At 41.6% G+C, this 24,825-nt stretch overlaps 1 protein-coding gene across 5 annotated transcripts in view; it reads right to left on the reverse strand.

Moving 5' to 3' along the window:
• The window catches only part of SCML4 (Scm polycomb group protein like 4), a 120,529-nt gene extending 99,538 nt beyond the window's left edge, over nt 1-20,991 (reverse strand). Inside the window, exons 1-2 of one of the 5 annotated variants that reach the window (XM_063630712.1) lie at nt 20,845-20,953; nt 18,820-18,908 (exon numbers count right to left, since the gene is read on the reverse strand). Coding sequence is in view for 2 of the 5 variants with exons in the window: in XM_063630707.1 (XP_063486777.1) it covers nt 20,473-20,620 (148 nt within the window). In the remaining 3 variants the exon portion in view is untranslated. Of the gene's footprint in view, nt 1-18,819; nt 18,909-20,472 lie in introns of all 5 variants that reach the window. The other 4 variants (XM_063630711.1, XM_055260507.2, XM_055260517.2 and 1 more) reach the window with 4 other exon arrangements.
• Nucleotides 20,992-24,825: the final 3,834 nt, after the last annotated feature.

The raw sequence follows: 24,825 nt of genomic DNA on the forward strand, positions 1-24,825 counted from the left end.
CTTACACCTTATACAAAAATTAATTCAAGATGGATTAAAGACTTACATGTTAGACCTAAAACCATAAAACCCTAGAAGAAAACCTAGGCATTACCATTCAGGACATAGGCATGGGCAAGGACTTCATGTCTAAAACACCAAAAGCAATGGCAACAAAAGCCAAAATTGACAAATGGGATCTAATTAAACTAAAGAGCTTCTCCCCAGCAAAAGAAACTACCATCAGAGTGAACAGGCAACCTACAAAATGGGAGAAAATTTTCCCAACCTACTCATCTGACAAAGGGCTAATATCGAGAATCTACAATGAACTCAAACAAATTTACAAGAAAAAAACAAACAACCCCATCAAAAAGTGGGCAAAGGACATGAACAGACACTTCTCAAAAGAAGACATTTATGCAGCCAAAAAACACATGAAGAAATGCTCATCATCACTGGCCATCAGAGAAATGCAAATCAAAACCACAATGAAATACCATCTCACACCAGTTAGAATGGCCATCATCAAAAAGTCAGGAAACAACAGGTGCTGGAGAGGATGTGGAGAAATAGGAACACTTTTACACTGTTGGTGGGACTGTCAACTAGTTCAACCATTGTGGAAGTCAGTGTGGCGATTCCTCAGGGATCTAGAACTAGAAATACCATTTGACCCAGCCATCCCATTACTGGGTATATACCCAAAGGACTATAAATCATGCTGCTATAAAGACACATGCACACGTATGTTTATTGTGGCACTATTCACAATAGCAAAGACTTGGAACCAACCCAAATGTCCAACAATGATAGACTGGATTAAGAAAATGTGGCACATATACACCATGGAATACTATGCAGCCATAAAAAATGATGAGTTCATGTCCTTTGTAGGGACATGGATGAAACTGGAAATCGTCATTCTCAGTAAACTGTCGCAAGGACAAAAAACCAAACGCCGTATGTTCTCACTCATAGGTGGGAATTGAACAATGAGAACACATGGACACATGAGGGGGAACATCACACTCCAGAGACTGTTGTGGGGTGGGGGGAGGGGGGAGGGATAGCATGAGGAGATATACCTAATGCTAAATGATGAGTTAATGGGTGCAGCACACCAACATGGCACATGTATACATATGTAACAAACCTGCACATTGTGCACATGTACCCTAAAACTTAAAGTATAATAAAAAAAAAAAAAAAGAAAATGTTTGCTAACCCCTCTACTACACCGTCAGCTCCATGAAGGCTAGGATCACACCCTACTTATCTTTTATTCTAAGACAGTGCCTAAAATACAGGGATAACAAAGTCTAAATGAATAAATGAGAAAACATCAGATATCATCTTTTTTAGCAGCAGACTTATTCTCACTAACTGTGAGGAGGACTGAGATTGTGGCCTTTTGAAAGCATCACATCCTTCCATTTTCATACCTCCATTTAAATGAAAGTGAAGAATGGCAGCCACTGCTGAAATACTTAATACACCTGAAATCCTGACACTGGCCTGATTTTATGGGCCCTGATGTTTCTGTTACATGAAAGCTGTCAAACTACACTTGAAAACCCCAATTACACCCAGACTCAGCCAAAACCACATTTTCAACTTGACTCTGTGTTTTTAGAACTATAAATTTTCCAACTTAGCTCAGCGAAGAGTGACGTAAAGTTGTACATATGTGGTGAGCTGTTTTATAGGCCCTCAGATCTAAGAGCACAAAGCAGCTGTAATACTGGCAATGAGGCCTGATGAGAAACCAGCCTGGTTCTGAAATACAATATTCCTAATTATAATAAGAACAATGGCATTGAAATTTGACAGACATTACCTCCGAGGAGAGCCAGGATGGATTGGGGAGTCACAGAGCCTGGGAGCCGAGGGATTGTCATGGAGGCCACGGTTATGAGTTCTTGAGCCATATATTCCTGTCAAGCTCAGAGAAGTGGCTAAGGAGACACCACTTCTCTTCTCTTCTTTCCTCATTGAATAAGATAGGATTTACCACGGGGCCAGGTGATGCCACAGAGGCACCTGTGCCAACTGCCTTCTACTTTTCCCACACAACAAGGGTCCAGAAAGCTTCCAACTTAAGAGTCCCTTCTGAACTCAAGGACAATCAAAACAGAGATTTTCCCCCACTAATAAACAACGAGCAAGGGCTCAGCCTGACAATCCATATTATATTCAGAATGTTCAGCACACGCTCATCTGCTCCTCATAGCAACCTCTACAGGCTTCCTGGAGGAGGTGATCCTTGAAGGGCAGGAAGCCCACTTCTGGCCCTTTGGACATTCATCTGACTTTGTGTCTCTGCACATTGGGGTGAATTATTCTATGTGCCCTGCCTGTCATTGATGCTTAATAATTATGTGTCAGGCTCACTAATTAACAAATACAAGTAATGCCACCAACCGGTTTCTACTTCTCCACTGACATGGTGAGATCTATCAGCCACTACCCAGAGCATAGTGGGGATTCTGCTCCTTAATGCTGGCCCCTGGTGGGCCTACTACTCTGCACTGGGCCTTCCAGGACTTAGCATTGGGCCTCCAAAGCTGGCACTGGACCATCACAGAAGTGGCTGGCTTCGAGTATTTAGTCCCCAACCCAGCCTGGCATTGGGCCCCTTACCTCCAAATAATCCTGCCCTCTCCCACTGGAGCTCCCACCCCAGCCCCAGGACTCATGGTGAAAGAGGTGAGGATGGACGTTTAGTGTGGATGGACATGGCCATTCCCAAAGCTACATCACTGACCCAAGGGCAGCTGCCATCTGTTTCTCTAGATTCTTGGCTGTTTGCCCACATGGTGCCTGCAGCTGGGCAGAGCTTCAGGCCCCACCCCATGAGAATGAACCGCCTGCCCGCTGGCAGAGTTGGCTCCCTCCACCCTGGGCTCAGGTGCTTCTGTGTATGAAATAGCTGGCAGCACCAGGGTAGGGAGAGGAGGGAAATTTAAACGAGTCTTAAGGGACTGGAAAAATAATTTGATGAAATGTTCCTAAGCTTTTTTTTTTTTTTTTGGCTTAATACCCATAAATTGCAGGGGCCATGTGTGCTAACAGCTTTTGATTTATGATGCCTTTATTGTTGCACTGTATTTAAGCCAGATGATGAAAAGGTAGCAAGAGTAAAAAGACCCTTTTACAAAATGCTTTGGGATCCATCATGGGGTCAAGCCATTTCTGTCAATCTTTGCCACCACTTTGTTAAAGCAAGGGCTCTGGGCGCTGACAGCTGAGTAGCTAATTGCTGTTGGACGCCAGCCCACCAGGCATCTTCCTCCTCCCCTTAGAAATTTTGCACTCCCTCCCCCAGGTCCCTTCCTCTAGCAAGACCTTTTAATGGCCGCTGAGGGCCAGGAGGGAAGCTCGCCTTGGGTAAACTTTGAGGGGCCATGTCTTATCCAGCTGCCACAGGACAGAGATATTCCCAGGACCTCTAATTAAAATGCCTACAGTCCAACCAATATGCTCCTGTTTCATTGCTCAGGGGTTACAAAGCTCCCAGCAAATGCTAAACACAAATTAACAAAACGCTGTGTCAGCCTTTCTGGTCCCATTACAATGTTATTGTCATATTTATTAGCACAATTCCCTGTAGGACACTGGTAGAAATATCTAAAAAGTGAGTTAAGCACTCTCCTTGGCTATATGGGGAAAATGCTCTGCCATTTCCCTGCGGAGCACATAAACTTTGTTTGCAATTTGTGCTCACAGCAACTCCCAGCCGAAGACAATCCATTCCTGTTCTTGTACGGAAAGGGGGCTACGTTCTCTCAAACTGTAATTATCTTCTATTCACGCTACTGTAAAATGACTAGGTTGTTGCCACTGCTTTTATTTCAAAGAACAGTCCTATTATCCGTTTACAAGATTTAACAACCTACAGCACTTCCATGAATTAATTACAGTCTGAGGGGAGCATAAACACAAACTTCACTGATCACGTTGTTCTAAATCACATTAGCCTAATTGCTTGATATTCGGAATTGAGTTGACTTTTGCACATCTCGCTCAATTACTCCCCAGCCTTTGTGTCTGTCTGACTGCCTGCTTCTGCACTCCTCTGCAGGGGTTGGGATGTATTTTCCCCAGAGTCAGAGGAAAGCCAAAGGGGAAAAAAACCTCTTTGGAATGTTTCACAAGGAAGGAAAGATATGTTACTATGACAACTTGTTCTTGGCAACCACAATGACATACACCCCAAAACCTTCCGTCTTCCTCCTTGCCCATCAGAAAGATATTATCAAATCATGCAGCAAGAGAAGGTGAAGGTTCTAAACACTATATATAAAGATGGCACCAAGGCAGTCTGTGTGGAGAGCCAGGGTCCCAGGAGTCAAGTGAAGAGTGCTGGTTTGTTTTTTGTTTTTGTTTTTTCCTGGAGAGATGGGGGTCTCACCATGTTGCCCAGGCTGGTCTCAAACTCCTGGCCTCAAGCGATCCTCCCACCACGGCCTCCCAAAGTGCTGGGATTACAAGCATGAACCACCGTGCCCAGCCTAGAGCGCTGTCTTGAAGGACATACAGAACTTCATCACATGAGAGAAGTGAGAAAAGAGAACTCCAGGACACGGGAAGAGAAAATGGAAAAATCACAGAGGTTTTGAGAATGTTCAGGGAAGGGCAAAAGGCTCGTGTGGCCTTTTTCTTTCTATTTTTGCATATGTTTTATAATGTGCATAATGCATTAATGTAGTATGTATATAATCTATCAATATACATAAATATACATATGTTGGGGATGTGTACTCAAGAATATTTTAATAATTAAGTAATTATAAATAATATATATGTGTATTGGGATGATTTAACAGAGAACACAGGCAAAACATTTGGCAACCATCAGTGTGAGCAATGGAATCTATCTGAGATTATTAAGCACTAGAGTGAGTAGATCAGTGCTATGGTTTGAATGACAGTGTCCCCTCCAAAATTCATGTTGAAACTTAACTCACAATGCAACAGTATTTAGAGGCGTGGCTTCTGGGAGATGATTAAGTCATGAGAGCAGATCCCTTAGTGCCCTTATCAAAGGGCTTGAGGTTGAAGAGAGCACTCTCTTGCCCTTCCACCCCTTCTGCCATGTGAGGACACTGCATTTGTCCCCTCTAAAGGACGCAGCAACAAGGCACCGTCTTGTAAGCAGACAGCAGCCCTTTCAGCCACCAGTCCTGCTGGCACCTGGGTCTTGGACTTCCCAGCCTTCAGAACCTTGAGAAATCAATTTCTATTGTTTATAAATTACCCAGTCTGATGTATTTTGTCATAGCAATACAAATGGAGTAAGACTATCAGAACTACATCTTATAAAGATAAACTTGGTGCAACGTGTGAAGTGGGTTAAAGGGAGGGGAAAATATAGGCAGAGAAGCAGGGCAGGAGGCCATCATGGTGGTCCCTGTGAAGGGTGCTAATGAGAGCCTGAGGAAGGGCCACCAAGGGGTGGATGGAGAAAGGGAGAATGCAGAAAACTTTTCTGAAAGTAACATCCGTCAGGACCTGTTTCCCAATTGGAAGGCATGGGGTGAGGAGAGTTTGGGATTCTAAAACTGTTATCTTGGATAGCTGGGGAAGCAGTGATACCTTTAACGAAGACAGAATAAAGGAGAAGGGGAAGATAGGGGAAGGGAGCAATGATGAGTTCAGTTTTGGAAACTTTCAGTTCAGGATGCCTGTGGAACAGGTAGGTGGAGATGTCCATTAAAACAGCTGAAATTCAAAACCAGAATGCAGGTAGGCTAGTCGAGGAAGCCCTCAACTGCCTAACCCCTCACATAATTATTCACCTCCCTCTCTCTCTCTACTGACATCTGTAATCCCAGCACTTTGGGAGATGGAGGTGGGAGGATTGCCTATTTTTCTTGGTTGCATTTTGTGTTTCCTGGTGTTCTCTACATTCATTGATCCCTCTGAAAAACCTGTGGGCATCTCTCTATGCCAGGCAGTGTGCTCATGTGGTCAGGGGGAGAGGGCAGTTAGCAAACAGAGAGAGGCTGGCTGCTCGTGGGCAGATAGAGAAGAGCCCTGGTGCTGGCCACTGTGAGCATCAGCCTTTGTCCTGGAGGCTCACACAATCTTGGGAGGTGTGAAGAAGAGGAGTCTGTGGCTATCAGGTAAGAAGTCCAACTCCAAGGGTGTCCACACTTGCTCTTCTCACTCTGGCCCTCCCCGCACTGCCTGCCATACTGGGTGCGGCCCAGAATCACCTGGAAATCTTCAGTCAAGAGGCATCAAGTGACATGTGGATAGAGAATGCCACCAGCAAAGCCCCAGGAAAATCACTGGTCCTAGGCAGTTTTGTTTGCTGGTGCCTCCTCTCATCGCTTGGGATATACTTTGTGAACTTGCACTGCTGTGGGCAGGAAAAAGGCAGAGAGGGGCATTGAGTGGGAGCCAGAAAGGAAGAGATAGGTGGAGATTCCAGTTCTTCTTTAAAAGGGATCTGGAGACATCAGATCATCTCCTCTGCCCTGGGGTAGAGTTGAAACCTTCCTGAAGTCCCTTGGCTATCTGGAGTGAGTGCAGCAGGAATGTGAGTGGCCTAAAATTTAAAGAAATTGTAGGTGTTTGGTAAGTAATAATAGGCCATTATGAAACACATTTACCATTGATCACTTATAGGGAAATAGATTAAACTGTCAGATGAAATCTTAAAATAAACACTGTTATAAATTGAATTGTTACCCCCAAACCCAAAAATCATATGTTGAAGTCATAACTCCCAATGTGAAATGTAATTGGAGATAGAGCTATTTTATCTTTTTATAGAAATGGGGGTCTCACTATGTTTCCCAGGCTGATCTACTCCGGGGCTCAAGCAATCATCCCACCTCATCCTCCCGAAGTGCTGGGATTACACATGTGAACCACCACTCCCTGCCTGGAGATAGAGCTTCTAAAGAGATACTTAAGCCTAAATGAGGTATTATAATAAGGATGGGGCCCTAATCCAGTAGGGCTGATGTCTTTATAAGTAAGAAACATCAGGAATGGAAGCATAACGAGGAAAGGCCACATGAGGACAGTGAGAAGGCAGCCACGTGCAAGGCAAGGAGAGAGGCCTCGGAGAAACAAGAGCCACTGGCACCTTGATCTTGGACTTCTAGCTTTCAGAACTGTTAGCAAATAAATTTCTGCTGTGTAAGCCACCCAGTCTGCAGGATTTTGTTATGGCAGCCCTAGCAAACTGATATAGCACTATAAAAACATTTTCTTCTTTAACACAGGAGCCAGATCACCACTGTTTCCACCCTATTAATATATAGGCAAAATAAATACAACTTGTTTTTGTGAACTTGCCTGTTTTCTTGATTGCATTTTGTGGTTCCTGGTGTATTTTATATTACTTTCTGAATCAGCCTACCCCTACTCCTCTCTCTAGCCCTACCACATCTCGTCTTTATAAGCAGTGGGTGCTTCCATCCCTGTCTCAGACAGCTGAAGACAGAGTGAGAGCAATAACAGGTATACTGATTTGCAGCACTTTGTGTAAGCTGAGGGCTGCCCCAAATGCCCCCATCAAAAGGCATCAGCCTAAACGGGAAAAAATGTGTCTTCTTCAATCCGCCTGAAGTTCTCCTCAATGATTTTCTGTTCTGCAATGACATTTCCAGTCAAAGAGGCCAAAGAGATAAAACTGCTGACCTAAAGACTTTTTCTTCTGCTCCTGGGGGCAGTCTGGACACAAATTCACAGAGTGGGCAGTGGGGAAGTGAAATTGATGGTGCCAAACAGCATCATCTAAACAAGCAGAACCCAGAGGGGGACATGAAAACGTCCAGCTTCCTTTATGGCTGTGAGACATGGACCAGTCATGGCGTCTATGATGTCATATTTTAACCATCCCATCTGAACTGTTGAGCAGTTTCATCTGTGTCACCACTAAGCCAGATTTAACACTGGCTTAAATAGTGAGAGGGATTCCAACAATCTCGACTTCCAGGGCAGACTTTCTCTCACTAGAGGACCAAGTTTGTGTGACATGTGATCCTGTGTGGGAGCCAGCAGGGAGCCTTAACTGCAGTTCTATGGGCAGCCGAGGCACTGACAATAAACACAGTTGCCAGTGGTGGATTGCCAGGAAAGTCCCTCTCTCACAAGGGCAGCTGGAATTCTGAAGTCTGGCCCAAACATCCCCAGAACTAGTCACCACTAGGGACAGTCTCTAAAAGGTGCTCTGAAAATGAAAGATAACCTTCCCAGGAGACATTATGGAAAACAGTCAGAGGATCACAGTCCCCACAGATGAACTGAACAATGCCACCAGGGTTTCAGCTCCAAACCCTCCATACCAGAGACGGGGACAGGCTAGGGCTCAAAGCAGTGCTTACCAAGCTTCAGACCTGGGGTGCCACCTTTGTAATATTTGCCTTGTCCAATAACTCCTCTGATGTTTAATTTTATGTGTCAACTAGATTGGGCCGTGGGTGCCCAGGTATTTGGTTAAACATTATTCTAAGTGTTTCTGTGAGGGTGTTTTTGGAAGAGATTAACATTTGAATTGATGGACTGAGTAAAGCAGATGGCAACCCACAACGTGGGGGGACTTCACCCAATCCATCGAAGGCCTGAAAAGAACAAAAAGGCTGACCCTCCGTGGGGTAAGAGGGACCTCCCCCTGCCTGACTGCCTTCCAGCAGGGACATTTTCTTTTCCGCCTTTAGACTGAAACTAAAACATGAACTCTTCTTGGGTCTCATGTCTGCTGGCTTTTGAACTGAACTATACCATAGACTCCCCTGCATCTCCAGCTTCCAATCACACATCTCGGGACTTCTTGGCCTCCATAATCATTTGACCAACTCCTTATAGTAGAGCTCTTTACACACAGACACATACAGACACACACACAGACACACACACAGACACACACACACACACCCTATTGGTTCTGTTTCTCTGGAGAACCCTAACTAGTACACCTCCTGCATTCCTAATATTTACTAAATCTTTAAATGGCCTATTTAAATAAATACATTTTAGTGAAACTTTATGTCACGCTTATAAATTCAAATCACATGTTTATTGTTAAAAATATAAATTTAGGCTGGGCACGGTGGCTCATGCTTATAATCCCAGCACTTTGGAAGGTGGAGGCAGGAGGATGGCTGGAGTTCAGGAGTTCGAGACCAGCCTGGCAACATGATGAAGCCCTGTCTCTACCAAAAATACAAAAAATTAGCTCGGGGTGGTGGTGGGCGTCTATAATCCCAGTTACTCAGGAGGCTGAGGTGGGAGGATGGCTTGAGCCTGGGAGGCAGAGGCTGCAGTGAGCTGAGATCGTGCTACTACACTCCAACCTGGGTGACAGAGTGAGACTCCATCTCAAAAAAAATTTTATATATATACTGTAAAATTAAATACACATTAAAGTAACAGTGCCCGCTGAAAACACACTTCAGATGGTGTGACTGGATACATTTTGAAGGTGGAGGTGGGGAATGGTTTACAGAATGGTCATGGAACAAAACTTCTCTCTCTCATTTCAATCTCTACCAAATGGAGGTCAACTATATTTTATAGTGAATCTTTGCCTACTTTTTCGGGAGGAAGATCATTCTTTCTTAGGCATCAAAAATAAGGCACAATACAACATAAAGAATGCCATGATTACACGCTGCGGTTATCAGTCGCTGCATTAAAAACAAGTTCAAACTTGGTAGCTTCTCATAGCTCACCATTTTGTGAGTCAGGAATTCAGAGAGGCTTGCCTGGGCAGTTTGTCTGTGGTCTGTGTGGCAGCAGCTAGGGTGGCTGGGACTTGGTGGTCCACATCCAGGATGGGTTCTTCACCCATGTGTCTGATCCCTCCATGTCTCCTGCCTCTTTCTCTCTGTGTCTCTTCCTACAGAGCCTCTCCATGTGCCTTTGGCTTCTCACTGCATGGCAGCCTCAGGGCAGTGGTGCCCAGGGCAGTCCCATGGTGACTCAGGGTTCCAAGAGCTAGCATCCAAAGAACCAGTAGAGCTGCAAGCCTCCATATATCCATCCTGGAAGATCACTTCCACCAATCCCAAGAGCCAAGCAACACATGCCAGTCAAGGAGAGGGGAGTTAGACCCCACATCTCCATGGAAGGAACGCCAAAGAATTTGTGGCCATCTTTATTCCCTTACCTCGTTCTTATGTATTGAACAAGGAGAAAGTCCTCAGAATGGGGTTTCAACAGCATGGGTAAAAATGTTCACTGTGGACTTTGGGAGGCCGAGACGGGCAGATCACAAGGTCAGGAGATCGAGACCATCCTGGCTAACATGGTGAAACCCCGTCTCTGCTAAAAATCCAAAAAAATTAGCCAGGCGTGGTGGCGGGTGCCTGTAGTCCCAGCTACTCGGGAGGCTGAGGCAGGAGAATGGCGTGAACCCGGGAGGCAGAGCTTGCAGTGAGCCAAGATCTCGCCACTGCACTCCAGCCTGGGCAACAGAGTGAGACTCCGTCTCAAAAAAAAAAAAAAAAAGTTCACCGTGGAGCCACTTAATTCAAGTGGCAGGTCAGACTGGTAAAAAGGTGTTTTAGAGTCAGACACATCTGAATTTGAGACCCAGTTATACCACTTAACAGGTGATCTTGGTACAGTTGTTTAAGCTCACTGAATCTCTGCCTTTTGGTCTGTGACATGGAATGGTGATGTTTCTGGGCTGCTGTGTGGATACCCACAATGTCTGCAACATCACAGTCCCTCAGTAGTGTTAATCATCTTAAGTCGACTTACAGAATAGTGAGGATTTTACAAAGGTGTTTTTTTTCTTTGTTTGTTTGTTTGTTTTTAAGACAGGATCTTACTCTGTCACCCAGGCTGGAATGCAGTGGCACAATCTTGGCCCACTGCAACCTCCGCCTCCCAGGTTCAAGCGATTCTTGTGCCTCAGCCTCCTGAGTAGCTGGGATTACAGTGTGTGCCACCACACCTGGCTAATTTTTGTATTTTTAGTAGAGACGGGATTTCGCCACATTGGCCAGGCTGGTCTTGAGCTCTTGGCCTCAAGTGATCCACCGCCTTCAGCCTCCCAAAGTGCTGGGATTACAAGTGTGAGCCACCATGCCAGGCCGTACAAAGGCGCTTTCTAAAATACCATATGTATGATAAAACCTATGCATAATCTGAAGGAGACTGACACATGATAGAAAGGGTCTTCTCATTTAGCTTAAAACTACAGTTTTCGGAAGAAATTCACTAGCAAGCATCTTGCTAGAATGTTAGGGGCACCCCAAAGTTCCTACCATGCTCTTTGAGAGGGCTCTGCATAGTGATCATATAGGAAACTGGCAAAACAGAACCAGCTTTTTTCTAAGCCTTAATTAATCAGAATGCTCAGGGAGACAGGAGAAGGTAAAATGAGTGGCAGCTCTGATCCACAGGTGCTCAACAGTGATGGTAACAGCTTCTGCAGAGGGGCATTTTGGAAATGTGTCAGTGATGGTTGTATCTGATACAATGCTGGGGGCAGAGTGGGCATTCCTGCCACTTAGAGGCAGAGACCAGGGATGCTCGGTGTCCCTCAGTGGATGGAGCAGTACCACACAATGAAAGCATTGTCTTGCCAAATAGAAATACCCCGCTTTTCTGAACCTGGGACTAACTTATTTTACAAATAAGCAATATGTAGTTCTGCTCAGCTGTAATAGACACTTTACACTTTATTTTCCAGGAATGCCATTAGTGCATAAATCAAAGGAAGACTGTTTATTTTCTTCAGAATTCCAAGAGTTGTGTATCATTTTGGAAAATCACACCACCCGCAGCAGCTCATGTTATCTGAGTCACCAATCCCACTCCTCTGACTTCGACTGCATTGGAGGGGTGGCCCAGCCTGAGCTTCTGGGGGCAGGTGTCAGCCCCTGATCACTTCGTTCTGTTGCCCAGAGGCGGGTGCCTGCGTTGGAAGTAATTAGCAAATACTTTGTCTCATTCTTCTTTATATTTCGGTTATGACATTATATTAATTTTTCTTAAAAATTATGGGTGTGAGTGAGTCATATTATCCAGGAATTTCACCTCAGAATTGTAAACCAGGTGCTTGAATATATTTGCAATAAAAATGGGGGTTGGGTCTGACAGGCCTAAAAGCTCACTGCTTTAAAAGAAATTTTCTGTGGATCAAAAATGCCTTTCCAAGTGGAAACACCAGGGAATCATTTCCTTTCTGGAACCTGCCGGACCTGGAGCAGCCCTGCCAGGCGGAGCAGGAGAGGCTGGCACTGCAGCATGAAAGAGCTCTTTCTCTTCAGCCCTTACAGGTGAAAAGACACGGACACCCCAGCCACTGCTCAAACTGGAGGAGGAAAGACTCACAGACTCCTAGGGCCATGTGGCCCTCAATAAGTTAGTTATGTATAATATAAGCCTCAGTTTCCCCATTTGTATGTTGGCAGTAAAAATAGCCCCTCCTGTATTGACTTCCTGTGTGGATCAAATACGATAAGTAAGATAAACCACGTTTCATGCTTCCCTCCACATCCCTGAGCACATAATGCTCAATTGATGCAAATGTGTATTATCATCCGTATAGCATTTATGGTTTACAAAGCCCTTTTCCACGTACTGTTTCCTTTGGACCATTCGGCAGTGGGAACTGACAGGAAGAACATCTCCAGGGAGGAGAGGAGGCTCGGGGATGCCATGATACTTGCCCTAGGTCACACTGCTGGCCATGAAAATGGCTTTTCTGAATTGGAATCCGTGTGGCTCCATTTAGATGGATTCTGTGCAGCTCTGAAGACACAAGTAGGCTCTCAGAGGAGGAAGAAGCTACTGGAGAAGAAAGGTAGGAAATTGCTAACAACTGGAGCTTCCTAACAATGGAAGGGTAGAGTTTTGTGCTGTCTGCCTCCTTCTGAGATGTTAGCAGGGAGTTTGGGCCTTGACCTGGGAGAGAGGCCTTGAAACTCATTCGGTCTAAGAATCCAGGCTTCACTTCGAGATCACTTCTCAGAGTACAGGTTTTCGCTTTTAACTCTTTCCTTGAATGTTAGATGTTTTTCCCTCAAACATATTGTTTTAGTTGTCATTTTAACTTTTCCACAGAGGAGTGAGCTAGCTGGAAAATGGTCTGGGACTTCAGTGGCACCATGGTTCCAGCATAAATTCTCCTTACTCTGTTTTAAATCTGCACTCTCAGGGATGAGAAAGAAAACCCCTGAAACTGATGTTCAATTCACAAAGTACACACACAGAATACAGGAAATCTCTGCCAAAGCGTGGCCTGGGTTTGCTTAACTTTGTCCTGGAAGTTCCGTAACCTGTGTTATCTGCTGTTAAAAATTTACAGGGGGCCGGGCGCGGTGGCTCACGCTTGTAATCCCAGCACTTTGGGAGGCCGAGGCAGGCGGATCACGAGGTCAGGAGATCGAGACCATGGTGAAACCCCGTCTCTACTTAAAAATACAAAAAAATTAGCCAGGCGTGGTGGCGGGCGCCTGTAGTCCCAGCTACTCGGAGAGGCTGAGGCAGGAGAATGGCGTGAACCCAGGAGGCAGAGCTTGCAGTGAGCCGAGATTGTGCCACTGCACTCCAGCCTGGGTGACAGAGCGAGACTCCGTCTCAAAAAAAAAAATTTACAGGGACCAGCTGAGTCTTTGGGCCAATGGAATTTTTTTTTCTTCAGGCATGAAAATGTCAAATATAGTCATAAAAACAATGACCTAACCTGTGTCCAGAAATATGGTTTCTAAACAATTATACTTCCAGTTAACCTCACACTACCGTGGTCCCAAACCAATGAATAAGAACTCAATTTCTCAGCATTTGACCTGAACAGAGATTTGGGCTGCTTCCAGGGAAATGCATATTAGACAAACCTTTCTGAATGTACCTTTTTCTAGGCCAGGTGCAATGGCTCACGCCTTAATCCCAGCACTTTGGGAGGCCAAGGTGGGCAGATCACCTAATGTCAGGAGCTCGAGACCAGCCCGGCCAACATGGTGAAACCCTGTCTCTACTAAAAATTACAAAAATTAGCTGAGCATGGTTGTGGGTGCCTGCAATCCCAGCTACTTGGGATTCTACTTGAGGCAGGAGAATCTCTTGAACCTGGGAGGCAGAGGCTGCAGTGAGCTGAGATCGCACCACTGCACTCCAGCCTGGGCGACAGAGGAAGACTTCATCCCCAAAAAAAAAAAAAAAATTTCACTGAATGTACTTTTTTCTTATTCTACTATCAGATCATTTCTAGTTGATTTATTCTTCTTTACTAGGTTCATGCCAAATGACTTCTAACTAAAAGAGAGGGCCCTAGAAAGAAAGAACCAATCTTCTATACCATCATATCACTGGCCCCTACACATTCTCACACATACCACCTCCCAAATCGAGTACTACCTTCACATCCCTGGAGAGAGCTTATACTCACCTGGTCTCATTAAAGCAACACACGGTTGTACAGTTTCTCACTGTGGGACCAATTAACCATTTCCACATCAGGCACCAACACAACCCCACCATGCCGTTTGCCCTCTTTATTTATGTTAAGTCTCTAGTACTAATTATGTTAAGACACTCAAAACAAGAGCTATATTCTCACACCGTGGGTGGTGATTTCGAGCATTAGAACCAGCTTTTTCCCCCCGCACTGTTTCTATGCTTTGCAATTTGCATACCAAAATTTAAAGCTATCTACAGCTTTCCACTTGAAGCTTTTTTGCAAATGAGGTCTTAAAAGTGATACAGCCGACTATGCTCGGGCACCTTTGGCATCTGAAAGGGAAAATTCCCAATACAAGGGGCAGTGCGCAGATGGCTGCTGGGTTGACTCCTAAGTCTCAAGGCAAACTCCCCCAGCACAGGCCACAGTGGCAACAGCATGAACCAAATCTTGCTTGAATCCAACAAATGACCACAGATTTCTCATGACTGAAAAAATAACAGAAATCTATTCCCACAGTGGAATTTGTCACTGATCAATAAACCCAATGCATTGTGCAACATTTGTGATTATTCCCTTTGGAATCAACAGCACGTCTTAATAGCTAATTGTTTGATAAAGCCTTGACATCACCAAAATTTCCCAATAATGAGGGCACTAAATCCTCAAGAACTGTGAAGGAAAGAGGTCAGCCTCTTCTTTAGAAGGCCACAAAGAATGAGAATGATTCTTATAGTCCTATAATCACTCAGAAATGGTTAGGCCCAAAGGAATTAAGTTACATGACCTCCAAATCCTGTCTCCAAAACCAAAAGCATGAATGCCCTGGCATAGGCTTTCACCTTGTGTTTTTCTCTTCGGTTCTTCCTTTCCTTATTCACCAAGGCGGACTGCTTGTCAAAACAGGATTAAAATCCTGAGGCCAGCCCCTGGCCGACTTGAAGGCTGCATCCAAGGCAGGGCCTTGGACATGGCGGCTCCAAGTGTTTCATGGGCCTGGTGAGAGGGGCAGGCCCTGGCTCTAGACACCAGGGAAAAACATACTCCTTAGTGTTCAACCCTGGTTTTCTCATCAGAGCGATGATGTCCCAGGATGACCTGTGGACAAAAGAGGACAGGAGAAGAGAAAATATTTTCTTCAATTCAAAAGAAAAGGCCCCTATGGTCTACGAGCTGACAGCTGTATGGTACTCATAGCTATTACTGAATCCTTTCTGAACTGCACCGGGGGTACAAGAGGGAGAGTGAAGGTCTAGTGCTCGGTTGGAAGGGAGAAGGAACAGGCTCCCTTCTCTTTGTTTTATCCCACTGCCTCTTTGCTCCATACCACTTTCCTCTGGCTGGATTTAGACCCAGCCAAGGCAATTCTTTGCTTTGCCCAGCTCAGCACTTGTTCCCAAGTTGAGTACTCATCTTCATGGGAACCTGCACATTTCTTTAGGATTACTTTCAGGCCATATGTTTCTGTTTTGAAACAATGAGGGCTTCTCTATAATGATCAGCACAGGGAGAGGAAAAGGGCAAGGGCTTTGGTTACCAAATATTCAGCTCCCCAAAGTTGAGTCACCATCGCGGGGCTAAGCAGACAACATCACCACCTTTCAAAGCACAGTGTTGACACTATTTTTTCCTGGCATACTAGTTTTCTCATAACAGCCTGCTCCACTCCTCTGCTTCTGTCTTGCATGTTTTCTGGAGAAAGTAAGACCTCCTCAGCTCAGCCAATTTCTCAAAAGGCTAAGACAGCCTGGCTGCAGGAATTGCAATCATTCTTGAAAATCAGCAATGGTGGGTTGCATTTATCTGATCAAAAAATGCAACTGCCAAAAAAAAAAGCACATCTACCTCCCCACAAATGAAAATTTAGGTAGCATGTGTCTAAGTTAGTGGCAGAGTAAGAGGAGTTTATATGGTTTCTTATCACTGGACTAAAACACAACTAGTAAAACTGGTATAGTAATAGTCACCCCGGGAAATATGCAATGTGGATATCAAAATCTACTCCCATTACTTCAGAGTGTCAAATGGACTGAGTGGAATGACTTTTCAGCTTAATACAAAGTGAGAACTGCCACTGGGTAATAAATTCCTTTCTGTCCTAAAATAGTAGCGCAAGAAATAATCATCCCAAGAAGCAAGAGGTGTTTTATCTCCTCCGCAGCAGCAAAGGGCTTCTCCTGATTGCTAAGTGCTGATTTATTCCAGAATGCACAATTGCAGCTTGCTGCTGGTCTCCACCCCATCCGCCTGAAGGCAGGGATGTTCTTGTCTGTGTCAGAACTGCCTACTTAACCCAGCAGGAAGCCTTGTCACCGGTATCCAGCCCTGGCCACGTCTCTTGGCTGAGAGAAGCAGGAGGCCAGCAATGCTAACATTTGAAAGATCCAGAGGGAAGAGAGGAGGCTGACTTTTGAAGGGATGATCTGCATCCATCACCACTTGCCCTCCAGATGCTATACCCAAATAGCAGTGTCCCTCCTGAGGCTGTCCCTGAATTCCACCCACCAGTGACCAGCAGCACTGGGAGGGGTTTGTGTGTGTGTGTGTGTGCGTGTGCGTGTGTGCGTGTGCATGTCTGAGAAGGGCAGGCAGGCTGCTCTGCAATGCTGAATGCTCCTGTCTGTGCCTCTTCAGACATTAATATATGCAGATCAGAAGAAGCTAAATTCCAAGCCTCTGTAAGCATGTCCAAAATGGCCCTCTTGCCCAAAGTGCCTCTTCAGGTCTCAATCTAAAGATCAGCATTTGACAAACCACGGGTGAGAGTTTGCAAAAACATGAAGGAGTGAGCCCTTGCCAGAACTGAAACCAAGACGAGTGCAACAACAATGAAAAACGCTTAGAACCCACGGGCTGGCAGCCAAGGCGTTCGGACTTGGTATGGGCGTATCAACAAATGCAGGGTTCCCCACAGCGATTTACAGCAGAGACTCTAGCAGAGATTTACAGCAAACTGGAGTACTGCGCTCTTGCAAATGCAGAAGTTTGGGGTGGGGAAAGGTAGAAAAGAAAAAAAGAAGAAAGACAAAGTGACATATTCAAATGCAATTCAAACATTCCAAGCTGCTCTTTTGACGTCAGAAATTTTACCATGATTTGGGTGATCCTAATGGTCTGTGGACCACGTTGGAAAATGTCACAATAGATGTTTGAATTAAAATCCAGTAGGTTTGCCAAAAGACCAATTGTTAAAAATTGGCAGCATTCCAGAGAACTTACTAGGCTGTGTACTGCCCCGGGGCTGAGAGAACTGCTAATTCCAGAGAAAGTTAATTATCACCTTATTGATAAAAGGGCAATTTTTAAAGCTTGTGGTGTGGCTTTTGTGACTCATTAATTAAAATTTAGAGTAATTTACTAGATACCCTGGTGCCTTCTGTTATATTATATCTGTACCAAGCCGTTTAATGTCTCTCCCAGGGGCTATTTTTAATCCCCCTCTTCTCTCCTCACCTGTCTGCTTTTGAAGGCAATGAAAACATTAAAAAACGTGTAAATCTAAAACTAGTCTTTTGAGAGATTGCAGAATTAAGAAATAAGATGTCCAGGGAGGCATTTTTTAAAAGTTTCTTCTTAGAAATGTCGAATTTGCCCACCAAAAGAAAGAAGCTTGTGTGATCACACCAAAGGCAACTGCTTTCACAAACTTCATCCGCAAAATGTTAGACAAGATTCTATGCTCCACGATAATCAGATTAAAAGAGGGTCTTTTCTCATCTCCTTTCCCTTCTTTCCCATTCTATCCCCAAATAAAATCTGAGGGCTCAGGGGAAGAATGACACTGGAGATGCTTGGTATCCTAAGGCTCCCAGCCCAGTGAGGGGTAGCGTCGCCTGCCACGCTCTTCAGGACTTGTGGAGTGGGATGGGCACATCCCGGCTCCCTGGCATCTTACCCATGTGATATTGAGGTTTCCAAGGGCAGGGACTTGGGGAGGAAAATTGTCCTGCAGATCCCTAACAGGGCCCCTGTGAGTGCCTTTCAAGCTCCAGCCACCACCTCTGCCTGGACCAAAAGTTCTTTAAGGTGCGTGTCATAAAGGATGCGTGGACACGTGTGTGATGTGTCCTCAGGCCACACAAAATTGTAAACAGACCTACAAAGCACTCTAACATTTAAGCCCCCAGACTCCCAGAAAGGTTATTCCTGTCCGAGCATTCCTTCTTATGATTTCAGGGAACTTCGTTATGTTTCCTTAAACGTATTGAATTGAAGTATTTGAGATGCAAAATTGAGATTAAAAATACATAAACAGCAGAGATGATTTTCTCATCATTTCAAATTTTAAAAATTAAAAAAGTCTATCTTTGTACTTTGGGGTAGTGCTTGAATTTTTTAATAGGAAAATGTTACTGAGTATTTTTTTAAAGTCAATATTGTTTTGAACTCTCATTATAAAAGTTCTTGCAGCAAGTGACAGTATTGGGGTCTGGCTTGTTTTCTGTGGGCTGAGCTGCTTAGCTTACCTGCTGCTTGCTAGAGGAGACAGCCTTTCACCCTCGCCCCCAGGAATCAAGAACCAGAAAGTGAAACTGCTTCTGCTGGTTTCCGTCGCCTCGAAAACACACCACCAAAAGCAAAGAAATGATGAAAAGCAACTTACTCTTGTTTCACTTATTGTTTTCTTGTTTTTCTATTACCGTTCATTTGCTCCTTTCTTTTTTTTTTTTTTTTTTTTTGCAGCAAAATAAATGTAATTTTGGGGGCACAGGGAAGAAATGTAAACACGTTAAACATGAAAGAACTGGATTTTTGTGGGCTTTGCACTTTTGTTATAATTCCACAAATGAAGCAAACTGATGAATTTACCAAAATATTTCAGAGCTCATCTGCATACACAATTTAAAGAGCTAAAGAAAACACATTCATATTTTTAAAAAATTCTGTCAAAAAGCCTGTTTAAAAGTTATAGTTTGTGAAGCCACCAATTTCCCTAAAACTGAAGATTCTGTGTTAACCTTTTATTTGAGTTTAGATGATCACGCAGTACCGATTTTCTAGATAATCTTTACCCAGCTGCTGTTGCTCAAATAGCCCCTCATTTTTTCAGACTAGTTCTACCAAGCAACACAAAAAATGCTCCACACAAATATTATACCCCCCAGATAGTTTAACACACTAAGAATTCCTTTGTAGTTATTTCTACATTTTTATGCTTTCACTCCGGATATTCTATTTTGCTTTAAAAAAAAAAAAGTGGAGAAAAAAAGCAGCTATATCCCTCATTCTTCAAAAATGGTTCCTCTGGTTGAAAAGAAAGAAAAACAGCATACAACAAACACCCCGATTCTGAAGTGCCTGGATTACTTTCTCAAGTACTGTAGTGTCTGAGATCAGTAAAAAACCACTTTCTCAGAAAGCCACTGATTGTCTAACCCTCATGAGGACTGTCATGGAATCTAGAGACAACATGAGGAGACACCTCTCATTCACGATCACAGATAGTGGAAAGAACTTTGACTCAAGCACCTCAACTCAGCAAAACAGCTCAGCAGCCTGCACCCTGGCCTCATCCACCGCTCCTGTCCAGCCACCAAGCAACCTGGAGAGGACCCCTCATGCTTTGGGAGGAGCACGTGGAAGCTGGTTCAAGTCAGTGCTCCACCTGGGAAGGAGGTGATTTGAGCTTGGGAAAACTGCCGCTAATACGCCATAGTCACCAGTTTTTTTCCCCAAAAACGAATTAAAACCAGAAACTAGCAATAAATATTATCTTATTTATGCCTCATAAATTAGGAAAAACCAGCACAAAGACATGTGAAATATTCGAAATAAAATTAAATTAAAAAAACACTTTTACATGTTCATAACATACCAATTTTAATAACCAAATTTGAGGTAAATATTTTTATCCCAAGACATACTACAATTTTTTTTAATTAAAAAGCAAAACAAAGCAAAATTATCGTGAAGGGGAAAAAAATAACTAACCGGTTACTTGAGTTCACATTTGGAAAAAAATAACTTTCTAGGTATTTAAATGCAGAGTTAAAGAGTAATGAACATGTATATAGCCCAAATTTATAAACTATATAATTCAATGTTACATTTTCCCCTCTGAGATCTGGTTAATAAATTAAATGCTGTACTTTGCACATGAGGAACTAAAGTTTACCTACTGGACTCAGTGGTTTTAGTGCAGGACACTCTTGTGCGTTGCCATAGAGGTAGGCATGCAATCCAGAAAAAAACTAAAACAGGTAACCTGTCATGCTGACAGTTACAAGAAAAAGATCCCGTGTCAACGGCACGCCTCCAATTGTGCATCTCCCTTACCTACAGCTTGTTCACCAGAGCCCTGAGCAGGTTGTTTACCAGGTCGGGAGTGTTGACTCAGAAGACAGATGACTTTCAGCACATGCAAACCGAGTATTGCAAAAGCTATCTTCCACCCGTTAGTAGCTCACAGTTAGTCTCCAGTAGCCCTGCGCTCCAGCTGCAAACATCTCATTAGACTAATGCATTCAGCACAGGCAGAAAACTCGATTTACCATAGCTACAGCAATGAATTTCCATTACGATGACAGCTTCAACCACATCATGTCCGGAAAACCAGCCAACCACTGGCTTTTAAAGAACACACACATTTTACATGCAGAAAACGAGGCCTGTGTGTGTGTGTGTGTGTGTGTGTGTGTGTGTGTTTCATGTTTCCTTCCTCTTAGCAGCCTAAGAGAAATGTGCAGTGTAGCTTTTTGTCGACATGAGCTGCAAGGTAATGACACTTCTGCTTCTTTGGTAGTTACGTCCTTGTAATAACCTGAATTATGTCACAATGGTTAGAATGGGTGTTTCCAACATTTCAGTTTTCATTACCCCTCCTCTGTTGCCATAGAAACCAGACTGTAACATCATCTCTTTGTCCCAATCCTGCAGCAGTGTGGGCCAACACCAGGCTTATAAGACACTGGTGATCTGACAGAGTGAATGTTTGACTTTGGACAAATAAAACAAAAAGAAATATTACAACAGCATCATTGTTCAGGAGAGCCTGTGTGATTCCCAGAGCAGTGTGCCTATCCGGGTGTGTGCACACACCATGGTTGTGCATATTAACTCAGCGGCTGCCCACAACATATGTGTACAGTTCATGAAAGCTGGCCCTGACTTTGGCTCCAGACCTGTATGTGTGCATGTGTAAGCATCTCTACCCACCTCAACGTGGTGGGACCTGCATAGGATAGAAACAGGGCAAGAGTGACTATTCATTCCCATGCCCCATTGCATTTTCTGCAGGAAATCAATACACACCAGCGAAGGGACATTTTCTTTTCCTTTCTTTTTGTAAAGTGGAGCAGGGCTCCCCGTTGCCCATTTCATCCACTCTGGGATACTGGCATATTCACAGGTATTTCCCACAAGATGAAATATCCATTCTACAAACATGTAGCTTACTCCTAGGGATGAGCAGCAAACAAATTTAGCCAGGACTAAATATCAACCAGGGCTAACTAAGGCTTAGGCCACAACCTGGCCAGTTACTGAGAGTGAAAAAAACTGCAATTGACAACTTGAGGTTTCTCTGAATATATGTGTAGAGTCACATTAGAAGTACATAAGAAAACTCTCCTCTGAAATTTATTATGAAAATATAAAAAATTGTTTTAAGTCAAAGCCTTGTAATTAATTGAGCAAGAAGAAATTCACTACTTTAGTTCATTTAATCATCAAATTTTGTTATTTTGTGTGGGAAAAGGCAGGTTTGGTAGTTTGCATTTTCATTTCATATAAGTTGATTTCACTAAAGAAGGAGGAAGAGGAGAAGAAAAGAAAATAAGATGGATGGGCCAGGTGCGGTGGCTCATGCCTGTAATCCCAACACTTTGGGAGGCCGAGGCAGGTGGATCTCTTGAGGTAAGGAGTTCAAGACCAGCCTGGCCAACATGGTGAAACCCCATCTCTACTAAAAATACAAAAATTAGCCGGGCTTGGTGGTACATGCCTGTAATCCCAGCTACTCGGGAGGCTGAGGCAGGAGAATCACTTGAACCCGGGAGGCGGAGGTTGCAGTGAGCTGAGATCACGCCATTGCACTCCAGCCTGGGTGACAAGAGTGAAACTCTGTCTCAAAAAAGAAAGAAAAAGAAAAGAAAAGGAAGAAAAGAGAAAAGAAAAGAAAAGAAAAGAAAAGAAAAGAAAAGAAAAGAAAAGAAAAGAAAAAAGAAAAGAAAAGAAAAGAAGATGGATGATTTAGATTTGGACAGCATCTCTGTCCCAGCGGCAGTGGTTATTATACTCACGCCCGTGGCCTCATACATGCCACACTACATTTAGCTTAAAGCACCTGGAATGGGCTGAGATATTAGACCAATTTTCAGTCTAAAATGTTTCTTAGGATAAAAAAAAAAATGTTTCTTAAGTAATCAGAAATATTCTCCAAGTCCTGTAAAAGAAGAAAAAGGGTTAGCAGAATCTACCCAAAAGAAAGGAGTTGCTGGTTTTCCTATCCAGCTCTGCGAGGGTTTCTCACTCTGATCGTCAGGCCCAACCTCCTTGCCTCCTCCCAGATGGGCTACCGTTGTCCTTGTCCTCAAGGTGGGTGCATGTGGGAAGCAGCCATTGTCATCTAACAGGTCAACTTGGTAATAAAGCCTAAAATTGAAATCAACAAAAGCTGGATTGCTTGGGCGCGGTGGCTCACGCCTATAATCCCAGCACTTTGGGAGGCCGAGGCGGGTGGATCACGAGGTCAGGAGATTGAGACTATCCTGGCTAACATGGTGAAACCCGTCTCTACTAAAAATACAAAAAAAATTAGCTGGGCATGGTGGTGGGTGCCTGTAGTCCCAGCTACTCAGGAGGCTGAGGCAGGAGAATGGCATGAACCCAGGAGGCGGAGCTTGCAGTGAGCCGAGATCACGCCACTGCACTACAGCCTAGGGGACAGAACGAGACTCCATCTCAAAAAATATATATATATTTTATATATAATAAATATATATATATTTTTTATATATTATATATTTTGTATATTATATATATTTTAGAAATTATATATATATTATATAATATATATTTTATAAATTATATATATTTTATATAATATATATTTTATATATCATATATTATATATAATATATATATTTTATATAATATATTTTTTAATATATCTATATGATATATATTAAAATATCTATATTATATAATATATATTAAAATATATATTATATAAAATATATATTATATATAATATATGATATATAAAATATATATCATATATAATATATTATAAAAATATATATCATATATAATATATTATAAAAATATATATATTTTATATACATATAATATATATTATATATAATTTTTATATATTTATATAAAATTTATATAATTATATATTTTATATATAATATAGATATTTTATATATCATATTTATTATATATGTAATATATATATTTTTTATAATATAGATATTTTATATATAATATATATTATATAATTTATTTAATATATTTACATAATATTTATTTACTTAAATATATATAAAATATATATTACATATAATATATAAAATATATTATATATTATATAAAATATATATAATATATATTATATATAATATATAAAATATATTATATATTTATTATATATAAATTATATAATATATATTATATAAAATATGTATTATATAATATATAAAATATATTATATATAATATATAAAATATATAATATAAAATATAATGTTTTATATAATATTTTATATAATATTTTATATATTATTTATATATAATATTTATATATATAATATATATTATATATGTAATATTTATATATAATATTTTATGTAATATTTTATATAATATATAATATAATTTTATATAAAATTATAATTTTAGATAATATTTTATATAATATATAATATATTGTATATATTTTATATAATATATTATATATTTTATATAATGTATTATATATTTTATACAATATATTATATATATTTTATATAATGTATTATATATTTTATATAATATATTATATATATTTTATATAATATATATTATATATTTTATATAATATATTATATATATTTTATATAATATATATTATATATTTTATATAATATATTATATATATTTTATATAATATATATTATATATATTTTATATAATATATATTATATATATTTTATATAACATATATTATATATTTTATATAACATATATTATATATATTATATATAAAACATATATAATATAAATAATATATATAATATAAATAATGTATATATTTTATATATAATATATATTTTATATTTTATATATTTTATATATATTTAAGTAAATAAATATTATTTAAATATATCTGTATATACACACATTTATTTAAATATATATACATTTAAACTTACTGGGATTTCTTTCTTCATACAACCAGGAACATAGCTTTTAATAACTTAAATCAATATTTTTAAAAATCCTAAATGTTTTTAATTCCAAGAAAAATTTAAGTTAAACATGTAAGAGAAA

The sequence above is a fragment of the Symphalangus syndactylus genome, chromosome 2 (genome assembly GCF_028878055.3).
Source record: "Symphalangus syndactylus isolate Jambi chromosome 2, NHGRI_mSymSyn1-v2.1_pri, whole genome shotgun sequence".
NCBI lineage: Eukaryota > Metazoa > Chordata > Mammalia > Primates > Hylobatidae > Symphalangus > Symphalangus syndactylus.